Here is a 24282-nt window from a genome sequence, read left to right as displayed (position 1 = left end):
TTTTTGTTCAGGCAAACTGCAAAGCGCCCCGCAGTAGAACGGCAACACGGCGGGGTCCTGCGGTTAGCGCCAGTTTCAGTTTTCTCTCTCGCGGAACCGCCGAAGAAAAAGAAAGCCGCCAGTACGGTAGTTTAGAATTAATGCTTTGAAATACTTGTCTTTATATATATTTATTTTTTTTAACTTTGTATATGTAATTTTAAGTTTTGAGGTTCAGTTAATGAACAACGTAGCAACACTCGGGACGCTGTTGTTGATAATAAGACGCCGAGGCTCTCCTCCCTTGTTACGGTGACGTTGAGAGTGGCGTCGTAGAAGTCACTTCATGTTGTTATCGTCTACGAATGTAAACAGTAGGATATATGGTTGATATATGGTAGTCTTCGATAAATGACACGTGTAACATAACGTTATATACATTTCCTCCTTGCCGTGTCTAGGCCAGCATATCATCTGAAACCACAACCCTGTTTTCCTCAGATTTCATGTTTAGGAAATGGAAGGTAAGTGGCTTTGAACAGAAGGTGTGGCAGTATGATTTTTCAAACTAATTGCCTTATCCAGGTTTTTGAAGTAGAACCTAAGTAGCATTCAACACAAAGTATAACAGTATGATTTTTCATATGTTCAAGCTATAATTAACTGTGTCTTATCCGAGTTTTGACAAGGGAAACTAATTAGCATTCAATACAGGGCATAACAAAGTATGAGTTTTCAGATGTTCAAAATACAGTCAACTCTCTTTGACCCGTCAAGGTGAGGATGATTTGGACATATTGACGGCCCTGCTGGCAGAGAGTGAGGATGTTGGAGCAGATGTGGATGACTTGGATGGCCTGTTTGACAATGATGATGAGGGGGAGGTGGAGTACAAAGAAGGGATCGATGAGGAGGAGGAGGAGGGAGGTGTTGGAAAAGACGACACAGTATCTGATCTCTTTGGGGATGTTGATGACATCGAGGAGGAGGAGGACAACTGTGGACGAGGACAAGCCACAGAAGAAGATGCCAGTGAGAGCTTTAACAAATCTAAGGAGGATTTACAAGGTTTGTACAGCTACCCTTAAACTTGCTGTAATAGGATTTTAACACAACGATCGCTAGTTCTCCCACTTTTCTCTCCATAACCCTAACCCTTCTTTATACAAAAAAAATATCTTAACAGTAAATATACATACTTTATGGAAAATGACATGACGTGTTTCCCAAATCTCTAGGGTGTTCTTGTAATACACATAATGCACAAAACAGCTCATGAAATAAGATTTTAAGTATGTTAAACAAAAAATGCTTTCCAATGACTCACCAGAACTGAATCCAAAGCTTGTAAATATCCTTAAATTAGGTATACAGCCGATTTGATGATTGACTGTAGAATTGAAAAAAATCAAAAAGCTAATGATGTGCATGGCTGTCTTGTCTCCTCAGAGGAGCTGAAACTCATGCAGGAGAAGATGAAGAGGCTGCAGCAGCAGCTGGAGGCATCTCAAACGGCTTCCAGTGCACCTTCTACCCCAGCCAGGACAACAGCAACCCTGGGTCACCCCAAACCGAGGTCCCCTTCACAGGGCCCATCCAGGGAGGCTGCCACCAAACCAACCCTGAGCGTGGAGAAAACCCGGACCCAAGCAGGTATGCCATATACAGGGTAGAAAACTGAATTTCTCCCACTTGTCATAGTGTCTGGTACATCCCAAATCTGCCAACTTATCTTTTCCTAATATCACTCATCTTGAATTTTACAGCTGAGTTTGTCTGGCCGAGTTTCACAAAATATAGAGGGGAAGCAAACAGAAGTGCATTCTCTCTCACTTTTCATTGGAATAGCTTTACTCTGTCTTAAGATGAGTGTATCACCATCTGCATCTAGTGCTTGATGTAGTGACTGGTTGTGTCATTATGTTCAAGTATTTCTGACTTGTTACACTTATCTATATGCGTTGTTACTAGACAATCCAATTCACAGAGGTTTTCAGCAGAACTAGTGTCTGTTAAGGTACAGTGATCGTCAAAACACACATGCAGGTTTTTCCTGTTTGTGAAGCCTTTTTTTTTTTTTTACAGAACTATACCTAATATTGCTCAATTACTTCTAACTACTTACCAGTTTAATTCTTTGGTATGTAGTTACTATCTAATTGATGTTCTTAGTATACTATTAGTTTTCTTCCTAGTTCAGGCAGTTGTGTTTATGTTATTGGTGTTCCTTAAGCTGAGAATCCCACCCAATTCAATTCTTCTTATATGAAAATTTTCTTGGCTGACAAAATTACAAAAAAAAGATGTTGAACTTGAAGCTGTACATGAGCTTACTAATATAATGTTCATATGACTATTCTTTGACTGCAGTAAAACCCTCATCCACCCCAGGAAGAGAAGAAGGCATTAAGCTGCAAGAGTCTGCAGACTTCTCCGCCCAGCTGAACAACGCTGACGCATTCAAACGAAAATCCCGGACGGCCCACCAGCCCAGAGCCAGCACATCACCAGGTAAAACACAAGAGAACTCATGAAACTTAGAGACACTAGAGGTGTACTGGATTTCTTGTTTTTTCAAACACCTTAATATCTTTATGTGTAACCGGCTTCCCCCGCAGATGGTCGCGGACCACTGGTGGAGATCAAGATTGGCAGCTCATTCCAGCCAATGGAGAGCACCAGCAAGGTCAGCAGTCCCCTTCATTCGCCCCCAGCTTCCCAGAGCAAACCTGGCTCAGCGCCTCCCAAAGCTGGGCAGAGCAAGGCTCTTCCTCCTCCTGCTCTTCCAAAAGACGTGGGTGTCGAGAAGTATTCTGGACTACGGCTAAGGTCAGGGGTCAGGAAACTTCACTCGTACATGAAAAGCCTTATTCAGGGTTTCTGCAAGTCCAGGAAGAGTTTATTTTGAAATTCTCTAAAATAATGTTATCTAAACAAAAGGCCGAAAGTCTAGAATATAACTGCTTGAAGCATGAAAAAGTCTCAGATACAGGTCTTGCTCCTCAAAAATGTTGTGTGGTTTCGTTTTTATTGTGTGAGAAATCAGCTTAGTCTTCAGATCTACTTATTCTGATGGATCCAAAGTATTTTTAATTTTCAAATATATTTCACCTGCAAAATAGGTCTTACATTTTATTGTAAATGACATTGAAAAGGTTTCAAACTGTCTTAAATGTTACCTGTATGCATCCTGCCATGTTAACAAAGCAGTCATCCATAAAACAAACGGATAAACAGACACACCGCAATGATCACCCGAATTTTTGTCAAAGATAACGTTTGATTAGACTTTTGTATACTGATCTGTAATATCCAGGAAAGTTAGTTTAAAGTGTGTGAACCTCAAATACGCACACACACACACACACAAATCATACGTTAGGACCTGAATGTAGATTCCTCCATTTCAGGAGGCCGCGGGTCTCATCCACTGAGATGGACCGCAAGATGGCAGACCGCAGGCTCATCCGTCTCTCACAGCTGCCTGAGCGCCTGGCCCGAGAGAAACTGGAGGACAGCGACTGGGTGACCTTTGCTGTGCTGGTGAACAAGGTGACGCCTCAGAGCCACAGCAGCGTAAGTCAACACTTAACCTTCTGAGACCACCTTCACGTCACCACTATTTAACTCCATCGTGACTGATTGAGGAATTTGATTTGGGAGATCAGATAACCGTCAGTGTTGGTGGGAAAAACTGATTGATTGTAGAAAAAGGAATGATTGTAGAGTCATTTTTTTAAAGGGTAACATATAATTTAAATCATTGGATCCATCTATCATCCCAAATGCTTACCCTGCTCAGGGTCACGGGGAAGCTGGAGTCTAGCCCAGTAGTCGCTGGGTGGCAGGCGGAGAGACACCCTGGACAGGCCACCAGTCCATCAAATCATTGGATGTGGGTCTTGTTTTGTTTGGAGATAATGAATGATCCATATAGATAATATTCAGCCTTTAGGAAAATGAAGGTTCATCGGTAAACAAAACGATGTCCCGAAAAGCTGTTAATTATTATTTTGTTTTGACTTTTTTTTTATATAAATTTTTTGCCATGACTATTGGTGTCAGTTGGTATCATGACAATTCCCTTTAAACAAACCACTTTGTCTCTTCTTTGTAGGGAAAAACCTTCAGCATCTGGAAACTGAATGACCTCCATAACCTGGAAGTGTTTGTGTCTCTCCTGCTGTTTGGGGAGGTTCATAAGGAGCACTGGAAGACCGACCCTGGCACCGTCATCGGCCTCCTCAACCCCAATCCCATGAGGGAGAAAGACGGTTACGACGAGGTGAGCTGGATGTAGTTTAAATGCATTCATATGCAAGAGAAATAGGTGCGAGCTCTGTTGTTTATCTCTAAATGGCAGCCTTAAGTCTATTTCTGGCCAAATCTGGAAGAAGAAAAAAACCTGAAATAAGATGTCTATAATTTCCAAGTCTCAAAAACTTTGTAAACTGGGCACACAGTCTAAAAAAAAAAAAAAGAAGAAGAAGAAAAAAATATATACACTACACTATGAATTCAGTGTAACTATAGATACTGTTACTGACAGAACGTTGAATCAGTTCATCTGGACACAACGTTTATTGAGAAAGAATTGTAACATTTCATCACTCGTCTAAGTGACCTCTACAGTCTCAACTGACTGCAGGTATCCCCACCCTTGTGAACAATACAATGGCATAATGACCAAAAACAACGGCTGGTTTCATATGCAAATTGTTGTGACCATTAACTAGAGTTTCAATGGCCATGTGTACTGTTCACAGAGGATTTGGGAATGGTTGCAATCACAGCATTGTAAGATGACAACAGATGTAGTCTTGAGGAGTACTCTTCAAGGATGGTCGTTTCCTCTTCACATAGATGGCCTCTTTGACTCCCCGTTCAATCCAGCGTTCCTCCCTATCAAGGATGTGCACATCCTCATCCTTGAAAGAGTGGCCACTGGCCTGTAGATGGTGTAGACTATGGAGTCCTGGCCTGACATGTTGGCTCTTCTGTGTTGTGCAATCCTCTTTGCCAGCATCTGTTTGGTTTCCCTGATGTACAAGTCAAGGCAATCCTCCTGGCACTTAACAGCATACATTGTATTGCTCTGTTTGTGCCGGGGGACCCGATCCTTGGGGTGGACCAATTTCTGGTGCAGGGTGTTTTGGGGTTTGAAAGCAACTGAGACGTGGTGTTTGGAAAATACCACTGGTTTACGCTAAGACAACTGTTGTCCTTCTCTCTTTGATCAGCTGGTGCACTGTTGGGGCGTCTTCCTGGCTTTGACAAACTCCCAGTTAGGGTAACCACGCTTAACCAGGGCCTGTTTAATGTGGGATTTCTCCCCTTCCCCAGCCGCTGTGTCGGTGGGGACGTTGTCAGCTCGGTGGTACAGTGTGCTGATGACTCCTAGTTTGTGCTTCAGTGGATGATGAGAGTCAAACCTTAAGTACTGATCAGTACTGAAACTTTCGTCCGCAGTTGCTGTGCTTCTGGGTCTGCGATGTTGTTTTTACAGATCGCAGGACGCAGCAGACGAAGCTCTCCCAACCGTCAAACGAAGACAACCTTAGACGCAGATGTGGACAAAGACACTGCATGGACGGTACTGGGTGAGGCCGCCGCAAACGTGAATTTGCGCCGCCATCTTCCCACACTGGAAGCAGAACACAATGAAACCGATCGTTGTTTTCGGTCGTTATGCCACTGTATTGTTTATAAGGGTGGGGATACCTGCAGTCAGTTTAGACCGAAGAGGTCACTTAGATGAGTGATGAAACGTTTCAGTCAATAAACGTGTCCAGATGAACCGATTCAACTTTCTGTGATTTTCTTACCTGGATTATTGAGCAGTGTAAAGATAGACACTGTTATTGGCTCACACCTTGTGATGTTCACTGTTGATTTGAATTGGTCAACAATTGTAATAGAATGATTTTATTTATTTTACAGCCATTTTGTTCTGCCATGAATAATATATCTCATTCAACACTACCATATGAAATATTTAATATGCAACATTTTTCTTTCTTTCTTCCTCCTCCCCTCCTCTTCCTCTGTCAGGTCCGTCTGTCGGTGGACCACCCCCAGAAGGTGCTGCTGATGGGGGAGGCCCAGGACTATGGTACCTGTAAGGCCATGAAGAAGAATGGAGACCCCTGCTCCCAGATTGTTAACTTGGTGAGTCTTACTCTACCTTGTGTGTGTGGGTGTGTGTGTGTAAGAGAGAGATTGGGGGGGCTCATTTACAAACAGTCTTATATAGGTCAAAGAAGGTTGAATCAATTCATCTGGGTTAAACGTACCTTCTTTCACATTCTTACCTGGATTATTGAGCATGCATGAAGCGACGGGCGTTGGTAAACATCGGAACACAAAGAGCCATGGACATCTATAGCTCTGACAACGACTCCAAAGAGGATACATTCTGAGTCTCATCAACAGCCAGTCAGACTAGCTTGGTCTAGTCAGAAAGGCACGAACTGAGGAAGCCTCTTGGATGAGAGGTGAAACGTCTTCACGGATATATACCAAGTCTAGTTGCACTTGATTCAACTCCTTTGGATAACCATGACCTGGATGAATGAGAACATTCACAGACATGCATCAAAACAGTCTTACACAGGGATTATTAATAAATCTGAATATCTGTCAGTATGCACAAAGCCATTGTGTTTACATACAGACATAAAACGTACTTTTTGCTATCACTGAGAAAATATAAAATGTTGGAAACGAGTGTTTCCATCAGCTTGGTCTAAAATTGCAACATTTCACAAACCAGCATGAACTCATTTGTGCCACAGTGTGCAACCTTTAAAGTTGTCAAAAGAAAGACTCCAGGGCGGCGCAGTGGTTAGCGCAGTCGCCTCACAGCAAGAAGGTCCTGGGTTCAAACCCTGGGGTTGTCCAACCTTGGGGGTTGTCCCAGGTTGTCCTCTGTGTGGAGTTTGCATGTTCTCCCCGTGTCCGTGTGGGTTTCCTCTGGGAGCTCCGGTTTCCTCCCAAAGTCCAAAGACATGTAAGTCAGGTAAATTGGAGATACAAAATTGCCCCTAGGTGTGAATGTGTCTGTCTGTGTGTCTGCCCCGTGATGGACTGGTGACCTGTCCAAGGAGCTTCCCCACCCTCTGCCCAATGAGCGCTGGGATAGGCTCCAGCACGCCGCGACCCTAACAGGGTAAGCGGCTTCGATAATGAATGAAGAAAGAAAAAAAAAAACAGAAGATAGAATCCCAAACACCTTCTCTAATTCACTGCATAATAATTTGAATTTGAACACTTAGATGGAAAGCCAGCTATAGAGATGCTCTCATTTCAATTTGATTTTTATTCCTTTCCTTTTCTTTACATTTGTTATTAATTATCAACTTGTCAACTAGTGAGCTCCTTTAGTAGCCTTTATGTCTCTGTTCTTCAGCCTACGGCTTTACTCTTTGAGCTCTTGATCGTACACTGTGTGTGACTGTTTGGGACTTGAACACGTGTGCATGGCGGTTCCTCTCTCACAGTACGAGTGCCAGTACTGCCAGTACCACGTCAAGGCCCAGTACCAGAAGATGAGCTCCAAGAGGGCTGATCTACAGTCAACCTATTCGGGGAAGGCTCCCAGAAGGGGGAGGGGGAGGGGGACCAGCCTGAAGGAACGTCTGTGTCAAGACGGCTTCCATTATGGCGGCATGTCATCCGCCGCGTGCGCCGCCTCGCTGTGAGTACCATAGAGTCCGGTCTTAACTTGCTTCTTACTGGTCCTCAGTCAGACTAGAGAAGCCTCGGGCAACCAGATGGTTCAGAGAGAGGTGGGAGGAAGTGTGTAAACGGAACTGTCATTCCGAGCCGAATATGTCATCTTTCTACTTTAAAGGAAAAGGAAACCCATGGTAAAAATGCACAAGATAGATACTGATGTGAATTAACAATTCCTGCTAATAACTGAAAACAAACGAGCTCATACAACTAAAATATCGGTCTCCAAAAGTCTGTTTTTAAGCAGAACTGGCGATTTCATGGGTACTGGCAGTAGAGGATGCCAGTAATGACCTCGTCCTCCTTTACTCAGATGTCTTAAGATATTTAGATACTCTTGGAAAACACTTTCATCTTTGATACCTTCTTGTTTTTCAATTTTAGAAAGTTGTGTTATGTCCGTCATGTTTTTTAAGTGAGAATCCTGCCGAGGCAAAAGTCTTTTAAGTGCAAATGTGCTCCTGGACTCTGTTAAATCTTTTTTGGAAATAGCTTATCAGTTCTTTCTCCGTGTTGTAGAACTGCTTCCAAGCCAAACAAGCCAGTCCAGCGAACTCTGGATAAACTGTTTGTGAAGGGGGCAGCACAGCTGGTCGACCAGGCCAAGAAACTGGGTAAGTATCTGGAGAAGAGAGTCGTCTATTTGAGACTTACTCCATGAAGGGGGACCGAACAATGGATGAATGTTTGGTGGAAGCAGCTGCACTGTTTTTGATTAGTTTTTTTTTTTTAACTTAATTTTTTCGATTCTTCTTGACCTTTCTCATGTGCGCGCGTGTGTGTGTGTGTGTGTGTGTGTGTGTGTGTGTGTGTGTGTGTGTGTGTAGCCATGCAGTCTGGCGCGGTTTCAGGATGCACAGATGAGTTTAAGGACTTGATGTCCCTGCCCACTCCCGGAGCCCTGCAGCTGAAGAAACATCTATCACAGCCCAAGATGTCAGGTACAGCAGTGGGTTAATACAACCCGACAGTTGAAAAGAAGCATTCGCCGACTCCATGTGTGTCAGAGGACGCATGTGGAAGCTTACCCGCAGTACCAGTACCAGGTCCAGAAACAAAATGTCCGAACCGTATATTTGCTCCATCCATGTAATAAATCAGCTGGGTTCATTGACTAGTTTCCCTTCCTCAGCTGAAGAGGGGTTGATTAGAATCAGCTGGTTTAGTACATGGATGGAGCAAAGATACGGTTCAGACTTACTTTCAGGACCTGGTTTTGCCACCTTTGTAGTCTGTGCCCTCTTCAACCACTATAAGTGTTGTGCAGTGGTGGACTGCTATTACCAATTTCTCTACTATTTTCAGATAATATTTTTGGCAATTTCTCTGTATCTAATATTCAAGTTGAAAGAGAGAGACAGATACATGCAGCAAAGTTTGTGAACTAGCTAGATTTGATTGGTTGTGACATCGGGGCCTCCATGAACAACTGCTTTTTGTGAATACTAAAGGTCATAATACATGACTGGGATTTTAGATTTTGCATCAAGAAAACACTTTTCTGGGGCATCCGGGTAGCGTAGCGGTCTATTCCGTTGTCTACCAACATGGGGATCGCCTGTTCAAATCCCCGTGTTACCTCCAGCTTGGTTGGGTGTCCCTATAGACACAATTGGCCGTGTGTGCGGGTGGGAAGCCAGATGTGGATATGTGTCCTGGTCGCTGCACTAGCACCTCCTCTGGTCGGTCAGGGCACCTATTGGGGGGGAGGGGAACTTGGGGGAATAGCGTGATCATCCCACGCACTACGTCCCCCTGGCGAAACTCTTCACTGTCAGGAGAAAAGCATCTGGTGACTCCACATGTATCTGAGGAGGCATGTGGTAGTCTGAAGCCCTTCCCAGATCGGCAGAGGGGGTGGAGCAGTGACCGGGACTGCTCGGAAGAGTGGGGTAACTGGCCAAGTACAATCCGAAGAAAAAGGGGGGGGGAGATCCGGGAGGGGGCACTTTTCTGTCATTTGTGTGGTATGAGTCCGTTCTTACAGAGCAGGGGACAGTTTTTGGGTGGATTTTTTTCTGTTTCATTTTTTTAATAATGCAGCTGTGGCAGTATAACCCCCCCTCCCTTCACCTTTCCCATCTGTCTCTAAATCTCCCTTCTTCCTCACCCTGTTCCTTCCTCCTCCTACAGGCTCCCAGGGTCTGGTTGGTGGTGAGGTCCAGTCCATCTCGGCGTCAGAGCTTCTGAAGCAGCAGAAACGTAAACAGCAGGAGCTTCTGGAGGCCCGCCGGCGCCGGGCAGAGGAGATCCAGAACAGGGTGCTTCAGTCCAGGATCAGGGCCAGGCCTGGGTCCAGTGGGGCACCTGGGCCCTCTGCTCCCCTAGGCCAGGGGCTCCTGGTCTCTCCTAAGGCTGCCTCTGAAGTCCCTAAGGCCACCAAGAGCCCCTCAGTCCCCAAGTCACCCATGCTGGGGCGGGGCTTCTCTGAGGGAGAAGACATCCTGTTCTTTGATCAAAGCCTGCCCCCGCCCCCCAGCTCTCTCAGCCTGTCAGCTGCCAAGGTGGCAGCTTTGAAGAAGTTCCGAGCCAAAGGAGTGGGGCTTGTGAAGGATGATCCCAATGCTGTAAAGAGGAAAAGAAGTGACATCAGTGACATCAACAACCGGGTGGAGAGGAACCGGGTCCCACCTGAAGGTAGACACATACACCTCAGCTCACAGTGAGTCTGTTTATAGTTGGCGTTAACACGCTTCTTGGGCGATCCGATCACAAGTGGACAGCTCTAAGTGCATCAGTTTAGACCTGAGATTAGAATGCTTCTCCACATGCGTCTCGAGTGACAACTTGCAATCATATCTCACTTCCCCGCTCTATATGCAAGTAAACACATACATCACTGTGGTAGGGGGTTGTGCTTTAGCCTCGGCTGCAAGCAGAGAGAGGGGGCGTGGCTCAGGTGTGTCAAATGAACAACCTGTCACTTCGCTAAGCAATAGGAAAAAGAACTGGAGTTGGTCCCCGGGCAGCTGCAGTCCCCTGCTGCTATATAATAGGATGGGTTAAATGCAGAAAAAAAAATTCATTGTAACCTACAATGACAAAATAAAGTGGCTTTCATTTCATTCTTTACATACCACGGTGAAGCTGAGTCGTGGGCAAAACACAGGGCTGAGGGGAGACGGAGAAAAGGGGAGCCACACGCTCTGAAAGGAGAGAGTGAGGAAACTGCTCCGGCACCAGAGTGTACCAACTCGTGCAAGTGAACAAATGAAAGACATTATTGAATAAAGCCTGTGTTAATCGCCTGAAACCATGCCCGTCTTCATCTCGAACCCCCCCGTGGCATAGACGTGTCACAATCACATAAATAAACACGTAAAGCGAGGAGAGAGGAGTCGAAGCAAAATTTAACAAAATGAGAGACATCCTTGTTCACCCGAGCCTTATTTTAATGCGCTATCGTGTTCCATCCATTATCCAAGCCGCTTATCCTTATATATATATATATATATATATATATATATATATATATATTGTATAGCCTCACAGCAAGAAGGTCCTGGGTTCAAACTGGATATACAGTTAAGGTCAAAATTATTAGCCCCCAAGGAACTATGGAACATTTCCCTAAAATTCTGCCCAGTGTTTGCATCATTCATAAAACTTTACACAGTAAAACATTCATCAATGTTAAGGCCCCTATTTGGTACATTTTGGAATTTAAAATAAATCTTCAGGTTTGCTTTATACCAAATGTAGTGAAAATGGAGGTGGTCAAAATTATTAGCCCCCATGTGATTTTTTTTTTTTTTCTTTCAAGACACACCTGAGCAATCAATCAGCTTTCAAACCACACCTGTGAACAATCAATCAGCATTGAACTTTAATTAAGGGACTCCAGTGAACAGGGCTATTGGCATTTGAACACTTGATTGAGAGGGACTACTCTTAAATTCTTGGTAAGAAGTAATTTCATCATGCCAAAAAGTAAAGAAATCACTCTGGAACTCAGACAGAAGATAGTGGATGCTCATCTTAAGGGGGAAGGCTCTACTGCCATTTCCAAGCATTTCACGTGTCTAGAACAAATGTGTGTTGCATCATTGCAAAGCACAAGGAGACAAATTCTGTTAGAAACAAACCTGGGTGTGGTCGAAAGTGCAAGATTTCAAATACTTTGGAGAGGAACATAGTCAGAGATCTCAACAACAATCCCCGGATCTCTGCCAAGATGATTGTTGCTGAACTGGCCTCTTCTGGACTTGGTGTTTCAAGGAAGACTGTTGTGAGGGCTCTTCATTGTGGCGGGCTTCAAGGTCATCGTCCAAGACAAACTCCATTGCTCACACAGTGGCACATCAGAGCCAGACTGGAGTTTGCCCGTGAACATTTGAAACATGGGCATGAGTTTGTCCTTTGGTCTGATGAGACTAAACTTGAGCTGTTTGGGCACATGGATGTTGCTTTTGTTTGGTGAAGGAAAGGAGAGGCCTTCAACCCTAAAAACACAGTTGCCACAGTTAAACATGATGGTGGGAGCATAATGCTGTGGGGCTGTTTTGTTGCTTCAGGCACGGGGAACCTTGTTTGGGTGCATGGGATCATGAAGAAAGAAGATTATGTTGACATTTTGAAGGATAACATGAAGAAATCTGCTGTCAGTCTAGCTTTAGGTCGCTGCTGGGTCTTCCAGCAAGACAATGACCTGAAGCATACATCCAAGTTGGTCCAAAACTTTTTGAAGCACATCAAAATCAAGGTCCTGGTGTGGCTGTCTCAGAGCCCAGATCTCAATCCGATTGAGAATCTGTGGCGGGAGCTCAAGGTTAATGTCCATGCTGGAAAACCACACAATTTGGATGAGCTGAACAATTTGCCATGGAAGAATGGGCTAAGATCCCTCAAGAGACATGTGTCAACCTAGTTAGGAACTACCATAAGAGATTGTTGTCAGTTGTGAGTCAGAAAGGTTACACTATTGACTATTAATTGTCAGAGGGCTAATAATTTTGGCCTTGTCATTTTTGTTTTCTCTTGTTTCAATTCAGCGCATCAGTAAAATATCTTAATCAAGCTTAGTGGAGATTTTGTCTTTGTTCTTTTGGAAGCAATTAAACTATTAACAATTTTGGATATGGTCATTTCCATGGAAAAGTCAAGGGTTTTGTTTGATTTCATAAAGGGGGCTAATAATTTTGATCTTAACTGTAATATATATATATATATAATATATATATATATATATATATATAAATATATAATCATCCATCCATTATCCAAGCCGCTTCTCCCAACTGGGGTCACGGGATGCTGGAGCCTATCCCAGCAGTCATTGGGCGGCAGGCAGGGAGACACCCTTACCTTAATCTTAACCTAATCCTAATTCTAAACTCAAATTCTAACCCTAAAATATACCCTTAAAGAAGCGAGGACTGGCCAAAATGTCCTCACTGTGATAGTTAAAAACTTAAATTGGTCCTCAGAAAGAAAAGTATAAGAACACACCTTTTTGTAAACTTGTATATAAGTTTATTATTAATTAATACCCGCTGTGGCGACCCCTAATGGGAGCAGCTGAAATTAGCAATAATACTTTTGATAATGATCGTATCTTTAACAGTATTACTATGATGTAATATTCTAACTGTGCAGGTGAATCGTCTGTGGCTGAGGAGGAGGAGCCAGCTCAGAAGAAGAAGCGAGAGCAACTCCAGTACCTCCAGTCAGAAGAGTTCCAGAAGATTCTCAGTGCCAAATCTCGCCATTCAGCTGAACTGCAGGCAGTAAGTCGTATGGCACGGTCATACACACTGACCCTGTATAAACTGACCAACACAACTTCGCTGTCAAAATACTTGAGCGCATCTGATTTGCCAGATTCCTTTTCTTCAACTCCCCTCAGTTCATTTCATTTGTTAGTCTTCTGCTGTCTGGTTGAAGGTGTATTAATGAAGTCAGCTGGTGTAATGTTGGGTTTGAATGAAAACCGTCATATGCATAGCTCTCTCATGACACATGGTTGAAAACCACTGCTGTATTTGAATTCAATGTCACGCTTACCTTTTTACTCGGCAGAGATGAGACATTTCTCCCTCTCACCTTCCTTGTTTCTCACAAATCCTATATTGCACTGCCATAAAGGATGATAAAGCCTGGACATAGAATAAAATAAACATAAAAGCAACAGACCAAAAACATGTAATACACAACATTAATTGTACATTAAAAGCAATTTTGAAAAGGTGAGTTTTCATTAATGATTTGAATGTGGACAGATCAATGCAGTCTCTGATGTGTTTGGGGAAGGAGTTCCAGAGAGAGGGGAAGGCTGTGTCGTCCCAGGTCTGGTGCATGGTCCTGTGTGGTGGAGACAGGAGGTTGGCATCGGAAGAGCAAAGGCTGTGGGAAAGAGTATGGTAGTGGAGCAGGTCGGTGAGGTAGGAGGGGGCCTGGTTATGGAGGCCTTTGTCAGTGAGGAGAAGGACTTTGAATTGGATCCGTTGGGGGACAGAGCCAGCAGAGGTTTTGGAGGACAGTGTGTGACCAGGCGAGCAGCAGAGTTCTGGATGTACTGGGTTTTGTTTAGGACTTTGTATATTGAGCCATAGAGAATGCTGTTGCAGTAGTCAATTCTGGATGTGATAATAGCATGGCTCAAAATTTCGGCAGCAGAGAAGGAGAGTGATGAGCGGAGACGAGCTATATTTTTTAGGTGGAAAAAGGCAGTTCTAGTGATTTGATTGACGTGTTCAAAGGAGAGGTTGCTGTCAAAACTGATTCTGAGGTTACGTCTATGTGGGGAGGGAGACAGTTAAGTTATCGATGGTGAAGCAGAAGTTGTGAGTGGTTTTTGGTAGGTGATTTGGGACCGATGATGACATCATGTCAGATTTATCACAATTTGAGGAAGTTGGCTTGCATCCATTATTTAGTTTCAGTGAGGAAGTTGGTCAGAGTGGAGTGAGTTGTCGTGGTGATGGATTTATTGGCGATGTAGGGCTGGATTTTAATGTGATTTTAATGCAAAATGATATATGACAAGAAACATTTTGGTTATCATATCAACTTTTTGCTTGTTTTTGCCACACCGAGCCTTTCTGGATCATGTTGCACACCCCTGGAGGCTATAAAAGCTGCTCGCATTTACAGATGCTGTTTGGACGCATGTTGATGCACATGTGAATAAGTTGATCGTTGTAAATTACATTTCGGTGGCCTTACGCGTACGCAATAGGTAGCGATTGTACAGAAAACGGCTTGTGTTCTATTGTTACAGGTGTCTGAAATTCAGATTTGACCAGAAATGTAAAACGCTTTGAGTGGCTGTTGCAGCTAGAAAAGCACTACATAAAATGCAAATTGATTTGATCATCGGTATAGCGGTGGAAGTGGAGACCATGATGACATATGATGTTAGCAAGGGGGAGCGTGTAAAGGATGAACAGGAGAGAACCAAGCTCTGAACCCTGGGGGGTGGGGGGGGGGACACACCTTGGGAACACCTTGGGACAGAGGAGCAGTAAAGGAGGTGTAGTTGTTGAGGCTGATGAATCTTTGTCCATTTGTGAGATATGACTTTAGCCAGGAGAGGGCAGTGATGTTGAGGGAGGTTTCAGAGCGGGAGAGCAAAAATGGTGTGGTTGATGGTGTTGAAAGCTGCAGTGACGTTGAGGAGGATGAGAATGCTGAGGTGGCCAGAGTCTGAGGAGAGGAGGAGGTCATTGGTGACTTTAAGAAGGGCTGTTTCTGTGCTGTGAGTGGAAACTAGATTGAAGTGGTTCGATTAGGTCATTGGAGATGAGGTGAGCTTTAAGTTGGGAGGCGACAACACGTTCAAGTATTTTTGAAAAAAAAGGGGTGTTTGGAGATGGGCAGGAAGTTGCTCATGATGTAAGGGTTGAATCCAGGTTTTTTTAGGATGGGGTGACAGCAGCCAGCTTAAGTGTATGGGGGACAACCTGAGCTGAAGGAGGAGTTAATGAGTTCTGTGAGGAGATAGCTGGGAGACGGTCCTTAACAAGATTAGATGGGATGGGATCCAGAAGATAAGCGGAGCTCCTCATTCCTACCATAAGGTTGAACAGCACCACTGGGGACACAGGGGAGAAAGGTGACAGGGGCTGAGTGGGGAGTTGGTCAGGTTGATGTAGATGGTGTCAATTTTAGTTTGGAAAAATGAAAAGGAAGAGTTGCACTTGTTAACTGTGAAGGAAATGGAGTTATTGTCACTGGGTTTGAGAAGTTTGTGTATTGTGGAAAAGAGAGCCTTGGGGTTGGTGGAGCCAGAGTGTATGAGGTGTGAGTAGTAGGTGGACCAGGCTGTGATGACAGCATCTTTGTATTGTTTAAGGTAGTCTGTGTAGGCTTGGAGATGCATTGTTAAACCAGTTTTCTTGAGGAGTCTTTCCAGCTGGCACTTCCGGAATTTCATTTGATGGAGTTCAGGAGTATGCCAGGGAACTGAGTGTGTGAATGAGACTGTTCTGGTTTTAATGGGGACCAGCTGATTAAGACAGGAGGAGAGAGTGTCTTTATAATACTTGACAAGATCAGAGGGATTATCAGACAGCAGGGGAGGGGGGAGGCAAACATTTTACTGGCAAGAGAGGCAGAAAGAGCTGAGGGGGAGGTAGATTTGAGATTTCTGAAGGATATTATGTGTTTGAGTCTTGGAATATGGATAAGTATGTCAATGTCCTTGGTGATTGCCAGGAGGTCAGAGGTATTGAGGTTGAGGCTGGAGAGTTAATGTATTGTTAAACCAAAGGAACGGACCAAATCCAGAGTCAGAAACACTTTGTCATTTCATTTCATGCACTTGAACACATGAAATGAAACGAAACATCGTTTCCCACAGCAGTGCAACACAAAGACAAAAACACATATCCAAGAACTACAAGAACACATAGTATATCCAAACTAACACGTACATCTTAAACTAAAAAAAAAATCACTGTCCAGGAGAAGGAACACCAGCCAGGATGACTGTTGGAACTGCCAGTCTGCATGGGCTAGCAGTTAGCTTAGCCTGCCCCGCTTCCATGTCCTGTCAGACCGTCCTCGGTGTTTCCTCTTCGGGCGCAACGCTGGTCAGGGCCATGGTCCTGGGACCCTCGGGATGCAGCAGACCAGGGTCCCTCAGCCGATCCAATGCTAGCTCTCCCAGCCAGACACCTTCAACACACCTCCCCGCACTCTACACGACAACACTAAAAACACAGTCACAGCTAGGTGAGGCCGCCGCCAGACCACCCTCAGTGTTATCGGAACTGCCGGTCTGCATGGGCTAGCAGTTAGTTTAGCCTGCCCCGCTTCCGCATCCTGTCAGGCTCCCCTCGGTGTTGCCTCTTCAGGCACAGCTCCAGGCAGGGCCGTGGTCCCTGGGCCCACAGGTTGCAGCAGAAGCTCTCCCAGCTCTCCCAGCCATCAAACAAAGACAAACTTAGACGCAGATACGGACAAACACTGCATGGGCGGTACTGGGTGAGGCTGCCGCAAACATGAATTCGTGCCGCCATCTTCCCTGACCGGCACTGGGTGAGGCCACTGTAAACGTGAATTTGCACCGCCATCTTCCCACCAGATCCTCACCATCCCATTCAGCATGTGACCATGGCTTTGAGTGGGGAAGTTGATCTGTTGTGTGAAGTTGAAGCATCATAGCAGCTCCAGGAATTCTATGGCAGTCGGTGTCAACAATATGGATATTAAAATTATTAAAATCACCCAGGAGGAGAACAGAAAGTGAGATGGCACATAACTGGGTCAGAAAATCAGAGAGAAAGGAGAGGTTTGTTTTTTTTTTTTTTGGGGGGGGGGGGGGGCATCATAGATAACGACAGTGACCAAGGCAGTGGGACCAGAGAGTTTGAAGTCAAGGTGTTTGAAAGAATGAGCGGCAGGGATGGAAAAGGTGGTTGTTTTAACATCCTTCCTGTAAACAGCAGCAACACCACCTCCCCACCCCTCAAGACGAGATTTATCAATGTATGTGAATCCTGTGGGTGTGGTCTGGTTTAGTGAGAAGTAATACAGGGGTTTATGCCAGGTTTCAGAGAGGCAGAGGAAATCAAGGTTACTGTCCGTTATAAATTCATTCAGAATGCGGCTTTTGTTATTGAGTGAACGAGTGTTGAGCAAAACCAGTTTCAGATGACATTGCTTTGTGATAGGTTGTAAGGACAGGGAGGGGACGGAGATAGGACTGAATCTTGCAACCTCAAGTGATGTCATATTTTTTCCTTTCACGCATACCTCGCCATCTCACCTCACCGCGCCCCACCTTTTCTCTGCAAGTCAACTAAGGCCAAAAATTAAGTTAAGACCAAAGTTAAGTGCCTTCTTAAGCTTTAAAAAAGCGAAACATTTTCTGCAGCAAATTAAATCTGGAACTGTTTGCTCTCTCCCAGGCGGAGTACCAGCTCCAGGAGCGCTACTTTGCGGCTCTGGTGAAGAAGGAGCAGATGGAGGAGAAGATGCAGGGTATCAGGGAGATGAAGTGCCGAGCCGTCACCTGTAGAAAGGTACCGTAAAGCTGCTGTGGTCAAATTTACCCTGTTTTTTTTTTCAGACCAGCTGATACATGGAGATGTATGGAAGTGTTGCGATGAAGCCTAAAACAATGCAAGTAAACAAACCTAAAATAACTGAACTAACCGTTCACCTCCAGTTCTGAATCTACTCAGTCTGGTTTTAAAACAGTGTACAAGAAAAAGACATTAAACGTCAAATTAACCTCAAAAGCCTCATCCTGTGATAAAATTACCTCAAACTAGCAAGAAAGGACTCTTGGTAGTTCATTAATTCAACGTGGCTCATTCATGCTGTTGGTTTATTCTGATATATTCATGCTACCAAACATTTCTTGGTTTTGGTCAAAAGTAAAGTGGTCATTTTAGGCTGTTATTTTAAAGAGGGGAAACTGAATGATGTTTTTCCAGTGGTGCAGGTTTGTAGAGATGGCAAATTGAACACCGTTGTCAGATTGGAGCAACGACATCTGAATATTCGGTAAAAATGTACGGGGGAAAAAATGTACGGAGAAAAAAAGTGAAAAACCACACGCGTTATGGTAAGGTGCCAGCAGACAGAGGAGACTGCTGAACAGAAGTCCCATTTCTGCAAGGAATGACTCCATTTGTCTGAATCGTGTGCAGCAGACTACAGTAAATGACATGAGAGAGTACGATGTTGAGCTGCCGCATGAGAAAAACTTGTCATTTCACTCATTTTCCAGTCGGCTCTTTTTCAAGACTTGCTCTCCGTGCGGCCTGGTTTTATGATATGATGATAAGCAGAGACACCTTGAATAAGACCTTCGCGTGCTGCCTCTGTCTTCAGTGTAAATACACCTACTTCAAGCCAGCGGACCGCTGCGTCGGGGAGAACCACGACCTACGGTGGCACGACGCCGTCAAACGCTTCTTTAAGTGTCCGTGTGGACAGAGAGCCATCGCTCTGGACCGGCTACCTCACAAACACTGCAGGTGAGACACAGGGAGCCTACACCTCCTTCTCCCCTTCCTTCTCTGGATCCCTCCGTCAGGCTGTCTCTTCTCTTTCTATCCACCTCCCTACTTCTACCTTGCTCCCTCATTCACCAGCCACGTTTCTATCAGAGCAGTTTAGTGCACATTATGAAGTTTGGTTTCAGTTTCCTGAGTTGAGTTATAATGTTGTGTTTCCGTTTCAGTAACTGTGGACTGTTCAAGTGGGAACGAGACGGCATGCTTAAGGTAAAATACTCCCTGTGTCTATTAAGTCTCATCTTAACCTCATAATGTGTTGTCACTTTGTCAAAGAAACACACCTAAGACACCCGTAACCTCAGTCTCCACTGGGGAATCGTACAACAACCTCGACTCAGCGTGAACTGATCACGTTTGGTGGAAAGTTTGGTTCCATGAAATGTTAACCTTCTCTCCCCCATCGCAGGAGAAGAGGGGGCCCAAGATTGCTGGCGAGTTGCTGCTGCCTCGTGGAGAGGAGCAAGCCAAATTCCTCAACAGCATGAAGTGAAAACGCACTCCTGCTGCCGCTCATCTTTGTCCTCATCATCACGATCATCATCATCCTCCTTCACCTCCGAGTTGAGGGAATGACATTTTTTAAGTAACTTAACACTTTGAGTGCTTTTTACTCATGATCAAAAGATGTTTTTTTTCTCAGCAGTGACTTGGATATCAGCTTTTATGCTTATTGGGGATATTTTAAAGTCTTTGTGCTTTGCCATGAAACCTTTTTTTTCCTAGAAACTAGCAGATTAAACAGAACAGATTGAGTTGAAAGCGGTGCGTGATTTTTATTCTGCAGGATCTCAAGAAGAGATGGTCTCAGTAACATCCCACCGGCTAAAATAAAGAGAAGGCGTTCTTATCTCTTGTGCAAATACGGCGCTGTTGATCTCACTTTACATAGTCACACAAAAATGATCATAATAGTAATAATAATGACTGTCAGTGATGATTACTAATAGTAACTGATGTGAAGAAAGGCTGTCATGGTTACAGCTCAGGTATCCATGTAATGTGTGATTTCCTGCCTTTGTTCACATTCTTTACTCTGGTTTTCTGATGCGCTGTCGGCTTTGATAACACAGCACTGGGAAATAACATGACCTGAGCAGTCGGCGGAAAAAAAGTTCAGCAGAGCTCTCGGTGCTCGAGTTAAAAGTTTGTGTGTTTATTTACTCTGTTCATTCTCCCATTAGCAGAGAAAACACACACACACACACCCACGACACGAGCCGGGTGGGAAATCTCAAACCTGCAGCCAGACGGTCCAGCAGGAGTCTCTCCTCTGAGCCGGTCCACAATCAGCCTGCCGCATCTTTAATTAAACAGCAGGACAGAGGACGCTAACAAAGAAAAGACTAGAATACACAATGAGTTGGAGATAAAATAGATGGGGTTTTTTTTGGGGGGGGGGGGGATGATTTGAAACCATCATACTGAAGCGGAGATGTGTGATTGGTGATGCCGGTGTGCCGTGCCACGTTTTGTGAGGGTTTTTCTCTCTGCCTTATCCTTTTTTTCTTCTTTTTTTTTTTAAGTCCTCCACCCCACTTCCTTTCATTTCTCCCCTGCCCAGTAACCGTCTTAATATTTCCACTCTGGAATATGGAGAAACCTCATCTGGAATCTGGACATCTTCCTTCCATTTTCTTTTTTTCCCTAAATCCCAGGCTGATGAGTTTTCCAGGATCCTCCTCCCTTTCAGCTCTTGAATTCCCCACCGCCTCCCCTCCTTCAGAATACCACAGAAACCCGGTGATATCACCATTAAGTCAGGAGACCTCTGCGATTTAACAATGAGGGGGGGGGGGAAATTTCTTTATTGGACGTTTTGAGGTACAGCAGTGTGAAGTCCAGTCTGTGTGGAGACTTGGCTCTTCGCCGGACCGACTTAAATGTTTGAGGGTGATGATGAAATTGTGGCGTAAATTTTAAATAAAAGTGGAAATAAATGAGGATTAGCGTCAGAATGCTTAGCTGTGTGTGTGTGTGTGTGTGCGTTGTGCAGATGTGTCTCATAATCATACGGTGTAACGGCGAAGGGAGTGTTTTCTGATTCTAAAGAGTATATACAGGTACAAGGCAATAAAACAAGCATGCAAAGCTCGACATACCAACACCTAAAGCCCAACATACATTACACATACTGCGTTTTGCGTACATTTTATAGTTTGAAGTAGTGTTGGGCGATGTATAACATATAGTCATGATAACCATAGGCAATTTTGCACAATATCTGCTTACATATGCAAAAATACAATGTTTAAGAATCCAACGGAGGTTCATCACATTGAACTGTTGGGTAATGTATATAATAACGAATTGTAATATCGAGCCAAAACCACTTTTCATTTAATACTCCCTCAGATGTTCCATGCGTCATTTTGTGAGACATTTTGGCCAATGTATTGTTGTCGTTCATTTAGATCTCACACTTGTGACTCAAGATATGACAACATTCAGACTTCATCCCAATGCAACACCACTGACAGACGAGAAAGGATTATATTGAGTTGTTGCCCAGCTCTAGTTTGAATTGGAGAACCATTATTAACACCGTTTGGATTTTTCAACAGGGAGCGTAACAGTAAAAGTCGTTAATTGCTGAGGCCGTGTCTTAAAGGCGACAGGAGTCCCGTTTGCTACAAAGGAGGGTCAAACGATAACGTCTCCTGCCGTGAACGAGTGCGTTTCTGAGTTGACGTCATCGCCCGCCTGTTGTCGGTTGGCTGCTTTGGGCTGTCGTCCCGCCTCCTGTGCTGCGGCGCGTGCTCAGTGGTACCAGTGGTAGCGGGGGTAGAGGCCGTCATAGTGGAACTCCCGCCACTGCTCGTTCTTCTCCCTCGTCCTCTCGTGCTGCTCTGTGGGCGGAGAGAGACGTAGATGGTGTTAATTTTCGACATTCGGGACTGTCCAATCATCGCCCCTGCGCCGAAAAACAGATCTAAAACCAGAATCGAGCGCTTGCAGTCGCAGGGCTCAGTTTAGAAACTGTCGTTAACTGCCGCTAAATCTCACTGGGGCGGTCAACCACGGGAGAAGATTGTCAGTTGGGTTCGGCCGCTAATGGTTGCCTAGATTCGGTCTGAGGCCTCCAGCCGGTAATCTGCGGCTGAGCGGCTCGTGGGGACGGGCCGCGTCTTACCGTCGCGCTCCTCCTCCACGTAGTTCTCGAACTCGTTCCTCTGCTCCTCGTTGTACTCCCTCCTCCTCTCGTCCCCCGCCAGCCTCACCCTCTGCTCGGCTGTGGAGGGAGAAGGTGTGATAGCAGGAGGAGGAAAAGAGACGGGGAAGTTAGTAGCGTTTCCCACTTGCAGCACAGTTATGGGGCGCCGTGACGTTCGGCCGGTGTTTGGCGCTTCTCGCCAGCTTGGTTTTTTGCACAGCGGTCTTTACGCTTACAGTCAAATGCATGCAAACCACTAACACCCATAGGAAATACACTGCTGGGAAAAAGTAGCAGGCCTTTATTTAAGCTTTTTTTTTTTTTATCACATGTACTTTCGGTGCATTTTCTCTCCTCCGTAAAGGATAATTCTGTTTTTTAACAACCTGGGTCTTATTCTTGTGCTTTTTTGCGATCGTGCATATCAGTTCCAATATCATTTTTACTCACCGGCTTTATTCTGGAGGTTGTGGACACGGGACCGCTGCCGGACTCCGCGTTACGGCGGTGTCTTATGGGACAACTGAACGCGAGTGTCGGACACGTTTCAAGAAGTCCAGTTTAACCCAATTATCTAAACCACGTATTTTAACAAAAGTGCTGGTTATCATCTGAAATGTCCAATATGATCAGTGGTGGATGACGTTGCTGATCAACGTCCTGGTTCAACCTGCAGGAGGTAGCGGCCTGTGCTTACCGTCGGTAGTAGTGACCATCCATAAGCTAGCCGGCCAGCACAATAGAGAAGTCATAGATGATGGACAGTCATGGACACAGTCTGACTGAGACACTAGGGAGGGGGGGTTGTTGTTTAAAGGACACATTTAGCACTCCTGTTCACTTGTCCCATAAGACGCCATTGTAAAGCTGAGTCCAGCGGTGGTCCCCTGTCCAACATCTACTAAGTGAAGCCAGTGAGTAAAAAGATAATCCCACCCAGACACACAAGAACTCCCGGATTCTGAACCAGATCACAGCATACATCCCTGTTGAGGCGTCATGATGGGACCGGAGAGGAAGCAGTACCAAAATTTGCCAGATTTCTTTTAGGCCAGGTCCCTGATGGGGCCAGATGGGTAACCAGAGAATTCAAATAACGGACCGCATATAACTTTAGTGGCGTTAAATAGGAGGGCGTTGTGATGTTTTGGGTTTTTTTGGGGGGGGGATTTTTCCCCCTTTTTCTCCCCAGTTGTACCTGGCTAATTACCCCACTCTTCCGAGCCGTCCCAACCTCCGCTCCACCCTCTGCCGATCCGGGGAAGGCTGCAGACTACCACATGCTTCCTCCGATGTGGAGTTGCCAGCCGCTTCATTTCACCTGACAGTGAGGAGTTTCATCAGGGGGACGTAGCGCGTGGGAGGATCACGCTATTCCCCCCAGTCTCCCCCTGAACAGGCGCCCCAGCTGACCAGGGGAGGCGCTAGTGCAGTAACCAGAACACATACCCACATCCGGCTTCCCACCCGCAGACACGGCCAATTGTGTCTGTAGGGACGCCCCACAAAGCCGGCAGTAACACGGGGATTCGAACCGCTGATCCCCGTGTTGGCAGGCAACGGAATAGACCACTGCACTATCCGGACGCCCTGGCGTTGTGATTTTTGACACAAAATTATTTATACATTGACCTTTGACACAAGTGAGTTCTTTTCTCACAGAATCCTTCAAATTCCTACCAAGAAAAACATCTGACCCAATTAGTCGGGACAATTTCTATAAGATCTACTACTACTGTCGGCTGCTCCCGTTGGGGGGCGCCACAGCGGATCATCCGTTTCCATCTCTTCCTGTCCTCTGCATCTTTCTCTGTTACACCAGCCTCCTGCATGTCCTCCCTCACCACATCCATAAACCTCCTCTTTGGCCTTCCTCTTCTCCTCTTCCCTGGCGGCTCCATATTCAGCATCCTTCTCCCAATATACCCAGCATCTCTCCTCCACACA

At 45.1% G+C, this 24282-nt stretch overlaps 2 protein-coding genes across 2 annotated transcripts in view; one reads left to right on the top strand and one right to left on the bottom strand.

Moving 5' to 3' along the window:
* Positions 1-496: 496 nt before the first annotated feature.
* mcm10 (minichromosome maintenance 10 replication initiation factor) lies at positions 497-19674 on the top strand. The gene is made up of 17 exons (XM_056275861.1): positions 497-503; positions 757-1047; positions 1429-1632; positions 2350-2490; positions 2598-2808; positions 3390-3555; positions 4097-4264; positions 6031-6147; positions 7479-7675; positions 8233-8327; positions 8541-8654; positions 9847-10350; positions 13309-13439; positions 18066-18179; positions 18997-19142; positions 19349-19391; positions 19591-19674. The coding sequence occupies exons 1-17, from the start codon at positions 497-499 to the stop codon at positions 19672-19674; spliced, it is 2733 nt and encodes a 910-aa protein (XP_056131836.1).
* Positions 19675-19856: 182 nt separating this feature from the next.
* Positions 19857-24282, bottom strand: part of ucmaa (upper zone of growth plate and cartilage matrix associated a) — an 11477-nt gene continuing 7051 nt past the window's right edge. The window contains 2 exon segments of the mRNA XM_056277892.1: positions 19857-22030; positions 22315-22413. Coding sequence (XP_056133867.1) covers positions 21942-22030; positions 22315-22413 — 188 coding nt within the window. The 3' untranslated portion in view covers positions 19857-21941.

The sequence above is a fragment of the Lampris incognitus genome, chromosome 3, assembly GCF_029633865.1.
Source record: "Lampris incognitus isolate fLamInc1 chromosome 3, fLamInc1.hap2, whole genome shotgun sequence".
NCBI classification, from domain to species: domain Eukaryota; kingdom Metazoa; phylum Chordata; class Actinopteri; order Lampriformes; family Lampridae; genus Lampris; species Lampris incognitus.
The sequence above is the reverse complement of the archived record's forward strand: the minus strand, read 5'-3'. Positions and strand labels throughout refer to the sequence as shown.

What these genes read in the sequence shown, in the direction of transcription:
- mcm10 (XM_056275861.1), top strand. An exon ending in AGAAAGACGGTTACGACGAG is followed by an intron (nt 4,265 to 6,030) that starts GTGAGCTGGATG and finishes TTCCTCTGTCAG; the next exon opens with GTCCGTCTGTCGGTGGACCA. An exon ending in AACGAGACGGCATGCTTAAG is followed by an intron (nt 19,392 to 19,590) that starts GTAAAATACTCC and finishes CCCCCATCGCAG; the next exon opens with GAGAAGAGGGGGCCCAAGAT.